We start from the raw sequence: 10,575 nt of genomic DNA on the forward strand, positions 1-10,575 counted from the left end.
TTTGCCTCGATAAAACCCTATTCTCCCAAAAATCCCCAATTTCGCACCAAGTGAAGAATAAAAATAAAATTCCCTTTCTTCTAATCAGTTCTCACTCAATTAAAACGTTATGTTTTCATTTATTAATTGTATTTTATTTAAACGTTGCGTTTTCAATTTTTTATTTCAATAAAAATTAATTTTTAAATAAAACAAATCCAACTCAGATCACCATAATCTGTCACGTCAATAAAACCTTCTAATGTCACCCTGCCACGCACAACATTTTTTAATGTCGTCCACCCAAATTAACGGCAAGCCCTAAATTGATCCAATTTTTCACATTCAAGGACCTAATTGAGAGATTTACAATACAAGAACCTAATTGAGAAAACCCTGCAGAAATTAAGATGTTCTGAATGATTAAACCTAATTATAAATATATACCAAGATGAAATAAGTGTTTAGATTTCAAATATAGCTATCTTATGAAAATAATGATATACTATTTAACTTAAACTATGCTTTAAAATAAATAACAATATCATATATATATATATATATATATATATATATATATATATATATATATATATATATATATATATATATATATATATATATGGGTGACTTTTTACAACTCGTTAAATTCTTCTTTACATAGGAAGTATATGATGTTAAACACGTCTCATCAGATTTTGTTCAAACCTTTATGGAGATTTAGACAAAGTTAGTGAATCCCTAAGATTGGATAATAATAGTAGAAAAAATGAGATTGAAACTTTACGTCTCATCAGGGTCTAATAGTTTAGTTACTTTACATGTTTTTAATGAGATTAAAAGACTTTATTTTCATACAAAAAATGAAAAAAAAAACATGTAAATTTTATTTATGCTTTATAAATACTTTGATTTTCCTCTTCTAAAATGTTTGTAATTTTTTTTGCCATTGTTTTCCTTACCATACCTAAAATGTATTAGTTTGAATTGATTAGAAGAAGATAACATCTTATATTTTTTTTCCAGCCTCATATTTCTTATTTAATAATAACTTATATAATTATATAATTAAATAAAAGTAATTTATCCTTTTTGTGTATATATATTTTTTAATTTAAATTTTTAATAACTAAATTTTATAATTTAAAATAATTCTCTTATCAATTTTATTTTTAATTGATTATCTTTTTAAATTTAAGTATTTTTTATCTCACTTTTCCACAATTATCATTTACCCAAACATTAGTTTCTTTATTATAAAAATAAAAAAATATATTTTTATACATTACAAAAAAAAATCAACTCATTTTAAATATAAATAGTTATTTTATCTTTCATTAAAAAATTAATTGATGAATAATTATAAGTGTATAATTTAATAATTTTCTATTCAAAAATATTGTACACCAATAAATATTATACTTTGTTTATGATAAATATAAATTTATTTCGTATATTAATTTATTCAAATTATAATATCATCACGTATTAATATATTTGTAGATATTAAGTACGTACGTATACATATGTTTACCCTAATAATTCTTATATGTTCATATATATATATATATATATATATATATATATATATATATATATATATATAGGGTTTGTTAACGTGCGTATGCCTTTTTTTCAGGTAGTATATTTTAGCAATGTGTATCGAATTTTCGTACACAAAAATACTCTAATGTATCATGAATTCTAACTTTTAAGATTAAGGGTATTTTAATAATTTTCATTCTCAAAATTAAATACTCACCTCCTTCATTCCTCTCAACCATTTCTCTTTCACCTCTCACTCCAACATTTTCTCTGTCATCCTATGGTAGCCCAACTGAAAAAAATCACAAACATTGGTGGTTAAACAATCTTACAAAAAAATGATTTTATAATGAGTTTTCATTTTATAATTTTTGTCTTATCTAATTTTATCCAATTTTCACAAGCATAAAGGAATTGGTAATTGATCTGGAAAAAATAAAAAATACTGGTGGTTAAACAATTTCTTACAAAAAAAATGATTTTATAATGAGTTTTCATTTTATAATTTTTGTCGTATATAATTTTATGTAATTTTCACAAGCATAATGATATCCGAAGGAATTGATAATTGGTAATTGGCCTGGAGGGTTTTTTAGAGATGATGATTCAACATATGCCGATGATGAAATTAGAGAGGTTAGTGAAGATGGTGAAATTGAAGAGATCCTTTGCCTGAAGGTGAATATGTCAAACGCAAATTGTTTAACGGCAAGTGTTTATGATTTTTCCAATTGGACTACAGTAGGATGACAGAGAAAAGGTTGGAGTGAGTGATGAAAGAGAAAGGAATGAGGAATATGAGTAAGAATTTGGACTTTTTTTTTAGTTTTGAGAATAAAAATTATTAAAATACCCATATATATATATATATATATATATATATATATATATATATATATATATATATATATATATTATAAATTCAAAATATAATTTTGATCTTTCTATTTCAAATCAAATCTGACCATTCGCAAATCAAATAATCATGGATTCAAAGAAATCATAAGCCAACTTGAGAAAAAACTGCTCAAATAATCCAACATTGGTATAAGTCAATTCAATTAAAAATATCTAATGATCAATTTTTTAAAAGATTTTTCTTAAAAATACTAAAATACTTATCTTTTTTTGTCCATATATATTTATTATCAATAATAAATGTTGATAAATGTTATTAAAATTTAATTTAAATATCAAAACATAATTTCTTATACGTTTCATACTTTCTTTAAAAATTAAAAACTTACTAATATATATTTAAAATTTTACATTTTAACATCGTAATATTATTATATTATATTTTTAATATTATTTATATATTATTTGATTATTATAATAATTTATTCATATTAAGCTCAAACATTAAACATTAAATCTCGAATTAATAAGATTTTTAAAAAAAAGTTATTGTTAGTTTCAATTTTTAATTATATATGTAAATTTAAAATACTACATTTATATTAGTTCAACATTATATATTTTTATTTGAAAAATATTAGATAACAAAGTAATTTGTAAAAAACTTATTCGCTGTAAGATCTATGTTTAATTCTGATTTAGGATTGCCAAACATCTATTTTCTTGAAAAACAAAAGAAAAAGAAAAAGAAAAAACACATGCAGTTTTATCTTTTCTTTATTCTGCTGCAGCTTCGAACAAACTCATTTCTTTCTTCACACCACCCACATAATCCTTATTTTGAGCCATAACCATTTCCAAGATTCAGTTTTTAGCCTAAGGTAACTCATTCCCTTGTCTAATTTTCGTTTTCCTCTACTTGTAGTACCTTCTGGGTTGCAAATGTCACTGATTACGTATTCTCCTTGTTTATCTTCTGTTTGAGGGTATAAAATTTGTACACTACAGTCGTTTGTGTTAAAAAGTTTTCAAAGTTGAATGCTCAGTGATTCTTAGATTGGTCTAATAGTTATATAGCAACCCCACTGGTGAAGGTTTCATCACAATCTTTGAAATTGTGAGAAATTAGGGACAAATGTGGCTGTTTGTGGCAACAATAATCATATTCCGATGAAATTGTATGTAAACCCTAGTAAAGTTTAGCTAAGTTGATATATGTTTCGGGATTGGATTAAAATAAAATTAAAATTATCTATACAAAATATTTCCTATGTTGGATCTTAAACGAATGTCTGACTGTCTACATTCGTTGTTGTTATAGCTTCTTTTCCAGTTATCAACTCAAACATACTTCCTTATTCTCTCTGTCTAGCAAATAAGTGTGGAAGATGGAATCCACAAGCTCAAGAGTCAATGTTTCAAATTCCAGACAATCTTCTAAGCAGCTTCTGTTTGACCGCCGCTATGGATGGGTGTAATGTCTCTCCCCAATCTGTCCCTTTCTGTCTCTTTCATATGTATTAATGTTGTCCTCTACTATGTTTTTCAAATATTGGTTTGTCTAAACAGAATCGATGAGTGGAAAGACCCAGCAGAGGAAGCACTTGATGGAGGCAGAGGAATGTAAGATATTTCCCTTTTCTATTAAACCTTTTGTTGTGGCTCCTGAATGCACAAAAATTTAATGATGTACTTTATAAGCACTGAGTGTGCGATCTGCTGCTTAGTTTTATAATTTATGGAGTGCATAAAGTAAAGGAAATTCTATACATAAGCTAAGCAAGAAAACACCTTTTGTATATTTGATTACTAGCTAATTATTTTTCTTTCTTTATCTGTCTGAAGGTTTTGCATACTGCCACTTGCCAAAGCCTTGGTGCAGAAGGCCTCACAATCAGTATGACTACGATTTTATTATTGTCATCACTTTGTTTTGGCCCATTATTTACTTCTTTTAATAAATTTTTGTTTTCTTGATTTTATTATCGTATCGGTTTATTGTTTACATTTTTTTTAGCTGGCCTATTGTTGATTTATTCTTCTTATACCTTGCTCCAATATTTGTCTTTATTCCTTCATTGTAAGTTTTATCAGTTATTGTCTTTGATGTTCTTAATTGGTGGATTTTTTCAATGACACTGCAAGCATGACTTTGAAAATGTAACTGATAATGTGCATGTAGGATCAAGATTCAAGGATCATGACCATCAAATAGGCTGTTAAATTCATTGCACATGAGACATGACTCGTGATAAAATACTAGCCATATGTATAAAAGACTAAATTACTTTACTTCTATTTGTTTAAGCATCATATCTAATGCACTATGATGTTACCATACTACAAGAGTGACTATTAGTTGATGGGAATACTATTGTATTTTGATTATTCCAAAAGGTGCCAAATCCCATATTTCCTAGTTTCCTCTCTTTCAAAGTGTTTATATACCGAGACTCTTCATATACCTACAAAGTGGTTAGCAAGGGTTGTGGGTGGGGCTTGCGTGCATGAAGTTGTGGGTCTCATTTGGAATTTTTGTGATCGTTTCAGTTCAATTTGTGGTTGGTTCCCCCCTTGATCGTGTGTGATTAGGAGGTCCAGGTCCTTTTTACCATTCGATTTATATATTTGTTTTCTTTTTGTCTTTGGTTAATATTAATCTTTAAAACCGTATCTAGATTCCTTATTTTTTTGCCCTTGCCCTACACGTCTCACCATTGAAACTTCAATGGCTACATTGGCCATTGCACGTTCTTTGTGAATGTTGGCCCCTCCTATTCGGCAATCTTCATCCATCCCTTTCCTAACGTGGTGGGATTGTGGGAATGTGTGACTGTGTAGGTCATGTTTTCTTCCCCTGTAAATATTTTCCTCACCTCTCCTTTGAAATCACACTTTCACTCATTTTCTTCTCTTCTATCTTGGATTCTACTTTCTTGTGCTTGTTAGTTTTTGTATCCTTAGCATACCACCCATGAGGTTCCTGTTGTACCCTAGGAAGCTTGTTCATTCACGCCTTAGGAAACCACTTTGTTAATGTTTTAAGCTAGCTTTTACTACAAATACAGTAACCCTTGATCTGTGATCTACAAATTGATGTATAATTTGTAATAAAAGTTGGCTGAGATCACAAATATAATGAATGGTTTCCTAAGATGTGGCTGAGCACTGTTTGTTGTGTCAGTCTCAGGATACAATAAGAACTTCTTGAGTGATATCGAGAATTACAAAACTAGCAAGCATTCACCAAAGAGTAGAATCACACAATCCCCATTAGGTTACAAAAGAAAAGGATGAATGTTGTGGAGAAAGAGGAGGCAACATGGAAGCCACGGAACCTGCAAGCCAACGTTCATGTAACGTGGAAGCCAAAATTCCAGCAAGCCGGTCCAAATGAGTTAGGAATGAATTGAAACATGCACAGAAAGCCCAAATGAGGCCCACAAAAAGACTCACCTCCTTTGCTACCCACTTTGAAGGTATATGGAGAGTCATTGTATATAAACCTTTTGAAAGTGTGGAAACTAAGAAACGTCGAACTACGTGTCTTTTGTAATACCCACAACGCATATGTATATGTTTTGAATGCCACAACTTTGTGATCAACGTTTTTCCTTATATAAAAGAGGAGAGCCTACCCATAGAAACTATGAAAGACGTGGATTAGGATGTTTTAAATTCATTACTATTTTGTAGTTTATGATGAATAGTTGAATAGGTTGAGAGGATCAATCATCGTGTAACGATTGTAAGTTTGAAATTGTTTGGCATATATGATCAACGGAAATTTTAGTATTTGTTAAATCAGATTTTGTTTCCAGTGTTGATTAACCTCATTATTGAGGTAAATGAGTAGTGACAACTTATTAAATAGTTTGTTTGTATTTCTCAGGAGTAAGAACCGTTAACTTTTCAACAAATTTTTATTTTTAATATTTAAACAGATGCAGGGAGCAAAGGCAATGTGATCAGAACACAGTTGGTGAAAATGCCTTAGTGTATCTAATTTTCCTTTTTGTAATTTGTATAGCCTCGCCTAATTACTATTATGATATGAATCAAAAGTGTTCATGTGTTGAAATATTAGTAATCCATCAAAATTGTGACTTACACAATTTCGTTTTGTAGATAAATTTTGCAGTAATCTCGGTCAAAAAAGGTTCAGAAAACCCAGAACTGTTTTCCCCTCAGATGCTGCAGAGTGGTCTAGATGACGGTGTTAAGAGTTTTATGACATTTTTCAAAGACATTGGGAGTAAAGGTTTCATCTTCAACAAGAATTCTGAGTCACATGCCTCCAATAGCTCTTCCTTCTCACATACAGAAAGCAATGGATGAAGGAACATAGTTTGTTTGTTATCAAAGTTTTTTGTTCTAATACAGAATGCAGTTTATCATCCATACTCTCCTATCTATTCATTCCTAATACAATACTCAAACGACAATTATTTGGATGTCATTTCGGCGTTTTTGCTTGGCAATGCGGTATCTTGTCACATTTCTGTATCACTTATAACTATTCTTCACACCTTGTCTTTCTAAGGCCAAGAATTAATTACATTATCACATTTTCATTGAATAGGTATTTTCAATTGACTTATTTTTATTTGATGTATAATGATGTATATGAAATTTGGAATTAGAACCTAAAAATATTATGAATTATCCTCTACAAAAACGATTCTAGCTGTTTTTTCGATTACTTGATCGTTCTTTTGCTTCCCTCTTACATTTAAATAAATATTCCTCATTAATAGTAACAGTCAAATGTGTAAGATTAATTTTTGTAATCTGATCAATTTATATAAGAATTTAATTTATAGGAAAGTTGCACACGGGTAAATTAACTACGGGATTATTAATGGTCATATATTTTTTATTTGGACCAAGTGTTATCGAGAAAAATCACATAACTTTACTCAATTTTTATTAACTGGTTATTTTAATACTTTTTTAGAAAACTAAATTTAATCCTTAAATACGTGGTAATTAAGAGAAATTATATTAGTTTTGCTGAAAAAAACACCGTCCTTTTTTCATTTGATTGGTTGTAGGAGGATTTTATTGAATGATTTCTTATATTGATATATTTTATCAAGCATTTAACTATCTAATGTAAATCTATTTGCAAAATCATAGTGCAACATTGTGTTAAATGAAACAGTACTTCAACACAAAGGCATATCATCAAAAAAATAAGTTAAGGGAACTATCACTCTGTTAAAGCGTAACATAGCATGATAGTGTTACTCTATGATCTATGCCACTTATATTTTGCCTTATTGATCAAAAAGAACATAACTTAATGACTTTATAATGACTTAAAATTACATGAATTTCACAATTTCTTTTTACAACCCAGCAATAGGCATTAACAAGTTAACGAAGACAACATTTGCAGATACTATTAGATGTTAAAAAGATTGTTTATAGAAATTTCATACATTTTTTATATCACATGTTCATTTGTAGCTTTTCTTTGGATATAATACCTTTGAGATCGAACCTGTTTACATGTCGAATGACACCAAATTGGTGGTGTCTGTGTCCCCCTTTGATATCATATTACATCATTCCAGATTCCCACTTGATCTCAAATTACACAATTACAAATACTAGAAAACGATGTATCTTGTTGAGCATAAAAAACTGAAGGTAAAATATTTTATTTAGTCCATCTTCATGCAGGAGGTAAGATTAAAATGCCACAATATATCACACCATAGAGACAACACAAAAAAAAAACAATATGTAATAGAACTTAATCGGATGACATAAAAATTCTAAAGCAAACAAAGTAAAACAACTTCCAAGATTGTCATATCTAGAGTCCAAGATGACCAGCAAAATTGAAATGGAGTTCAATTGGGTATACACCTCAAACCAAAACTTCAAAACACTAACTAGCATACACCTACTCAGTACTTAACGGGAGCAAGGATTTCAATTTGGGAACCGAGCTTCTCCTCTGCAACCTTTTCAGCTTTCACCCTCAATTTGGCAAGCTGCTTCTTCCTCTCATAAGACAACTGTGCCCTCTCCTTCCTCTTCTTTTCCAGTTCCTGTTAGCAACATAGCAATTAGAAACCACAGAATAAGAGAAAATTTCCAAAAGTGGCAGAGCCTCAGTCTAGTTCCCTTGATGCTACACTGAGACCAAAATTGTCGTAAATAATTCACCCAGTGATTTCTCTTGACAATTCACAAGGAAATAAGGAAATTACAAGTACAAAAATAACAGAAGGTAAGAACTCACCCTGATGGTATCATAATAGTTCCATCCAACCTCAGATGACAATTTGCCTAGAAGACAGTATTTGTGCCCCTTCTGAAGCCTCAACACCCTAAGCAAATCCATTCCCCAGCTCAGCATTCACAATAACAACAACAATAACATCAAGACAGAAAATCTCTAAAAAACTAAATAAACTCACTTGAGAGCATCAGGGACAACCATCCTCTTAGTCTTGTCGTATGGAGGAGGAATACCCTCATAAACCTTCAATCGATCAAGAGCAGCTTCCCCACGCTTAGTCTTATGAGGAATCATCCTGCAAACAAACACCCATTTCAGAAAAAACTTCCCACGAATTGACAACATCAATATCCTTCATCGCAAACCCTAATATTGCAAAAATTACACATTAATCCCATAAACACCAAACATTATCCATCTAATAAAGGTTGAATACATGGACCACTTAACCCCATTAAACAAAATTAAAATTCAAACACTACATTCATTCTGAAAACATAAATTTTCATTTGCAAACATCAATCCACGTCAATTAACGAAGACCTTAATAATTTCGTTGAAAAAAAAACTTACTTTCAGAATTCGAACTTTAGATTATACACAATCATACCAATTGCAAACATTAAAGAAGTGTCGGCTAATGAATTTTTTCAAAGGGGACAAAAGGGCATTAACACTAACCCGCGAACGGTGCGCCAGAAGATCTTAGCGGGAGCCCGGAAGTGAATGGGGCCGTGAGAGGGTTTGGTGTTCATGCGCTTGCGTAGAAAGCGCATGTACTTCATCTTCTGCCTCACGAGTCCGCCGGAGATGCAAATCTCCTCGCACCTGACCACCACCACCTTCTGCCCATTGAGAAGTTCCTTGGCCACGATCGAGGCCAACCTTCCAAGCATGTGGTGGCGAGCGTCCACCACCACCCTCTTCGCGCAGATCCCTGACCCTGAAACCATTTTTTTCTCTCTCTCTTTCTCTCTCCCACACAACACTGAAGGTTGGTTCTTTGGTCTATTCTGCTGTGTGCCTCTGCTGAGGTTTTGAGTATAAGAGGGAGGCGCAGAGGGATTACTGGATTAGGGTTTTTTGTTGCCGGAGAGTGTGGGTTGGGCTTTTCACCCAATGGGCCTAACGCTTGCGTTGAACTGTAAACCAAGCTACTCAACAAAATTAAAAGTATTTAGTTTTTTTTATATATATACGTATATATTATTAGATTTTTTTTGTTTGGATGCTTCTCAGTTAAATTTATGAATATGTTGGGTTTTAAGTTTATTATTTTTTTAACATTTAAATCTATTTATATGGTAATACTTTCAATTAGTACAATGATATTATTATAAATAATTAAAAATGTCGATTAATTACATCAAGTAAGTAAGCAAACATAAAAAAAATCATCATCTGGACATAGAGAAGAAGTAAAGATTCTTTATGGCTTTGCTTTTTAAACATTTTGTGGTAAAAAAGTTTCTGAAATATTAAACACGAGTTCTTTGATACTTTTTTCAGCTTTGACTCACTTTGTGGATCAATATTTTCACAACAAAAATTGAATGTTGTCAATTTTATCTTTCTTTGAGTTTAAAATCGTTTAAAATGAAAACACACCACTATATTCATCTTTAATGTTTCTCATATTTAACTATTACCAATTGAATTATATTTCTAATTAGATTATTCTTGTCTTTCATTTTTTTATTAACAAACATTAATTTTTTTCTAATTTTAGAAGGTAAGATTTGAAAATCAGATAATTTGTGGTAGAAATTAAGGTGATGATATTACAAAAGGTAAAATAAACTTACGAATATTTTTACCATTCTTTCACTTTTCACCCAAAGATAATATTTATAAGATTCATTAACTTCAAGTGCAAGATTAGAAGTAATATTTTTTTTAATACATATATCTCATGGATAATGATACTTTGACAATAT

General features: G+C 30.3%; 2 protein-coding genes across 3 annotated transcripts; one reads left to right on the forward strand and one right to left on the reverse strand.

Annotated features, from left to right (window-relative positions):
- Positions 1–3,120: 3,120 nt before the first annotated feature.
- LOC124829411 (uncharacterized) lies at positions 3,121–6,961 on the forward strand. 2 transcript variants are annotated; one of them, XM_047302913.2, is made up of 5 exons: positions 3,121–3,263; positions 3,704–3,856; positions 3,952–4,005; positions 4,228–4,279; positions 6,511–6,961. In XM_047302913.2, the coding sequence occupies exons 2-5, from the start codon at positions 3,771–3,773 to the stop codon at positions 6,718–6,720; spliced, it is 402 nt and encodes a 133-aa protein (XP_047158869.1). In that variant the 5' UTR covers positions 3,121–3,263; positions 3,704–3,770; the 3' UTR covers positions 6,721–6,961. The 2 variants fall into 2 exon arrangements, with proteins under 2 accessions (XP_047158869.1, XP_047158871.1); XM_047302915.2 differs by having other exon boundaries at positions 3,755–3,856.
- A 1,148-nt stretch (positions 6,962–8,109) lies between these two features.
- Positions 8,110–9,690, reverse strand: LOC124829409 (large ribosomal subunit protein uL13w-like). The gene is made up of 4 exons (XM_047302912.2): positions 9,320–9,690; positions 8,817–8,933; positions 8,639–8,726; positions 8,110–8,444 (listed from the first exon to the last, which is right to left on the reverse strand). The coding sequence occupies exons 1-4, from the start codon at positions 9,589–9,591 to the stop codon at positions 8,301–8,303; spliced, it is 621 nt and encodes a 206-aa protein (XP_047158868.1). The 5' UTR covers positions 9,592–9,690; the 3' UTR covers positions 8,110–8,300.
- Positions 9,691–10,575: the final 885 nt, after the last annotated feature.

Source organism: Vigna umbellata, chromosome 5 (assembly GCF_029865625.1).
Source record: "Vigna umbellata cultivar VRB3 chromosome 5, Vumbellata_1.0, whole genome shotgun sequence".
Classification (NCBI taxonomy): domain Eukaryota; kingdom Viridiplantae; phylum Streptophyta; class Magnoliopsida; order Fabales; family Fabaceae; genus Vigna; species Vigna umbellata.

Bases quoted from the DNA above. Each gene is read 5' to 3' on its own strand.
- LOC124829411 (XM_047302913.2), top strand. From the start codon at position 3,771: ATGGAATCCACAAGCTCAAGAGTCAATGTTTCAAATTCCAGACAATCT. The intron at 3,857-3,951 runs GTAATGTCTCTC...TTGTCTAAACAG, and splicing joins GACCGCCGCTATGGATGGGT to AATCGATGAGTGGAAAGACC. The intron at 4,006-4,227 runs GTAAGATATTTC...ATCTGTCTGAAG, and splicing joins CTTGATGGAGGCAGAGGAAT to GTTTTGCATACTGCCACTTG.
- LOC124829409 (XM_047302912.2), bottom strand. From the start codon at position 9,591: ATGGTTTCAGGGTCAGGGATCTGCGCGAAGAGGGTGGTGGTGGACGCT. The intron at 8,934-9,319 runs GTTAGTGTTAAT...GTTTGTTTGCAG, and splicing joins TTCTGGCGCACCGTTCGCGG to GATGATTCCTCATAAGACTA. The intron at 8,445-8,638 runs GTGAGTTCTTAC...TGTTGCTAACAG, and splicing joins ACTATTATGATACCATCAGG to GAACTGGAAAAGAAGAGGAA.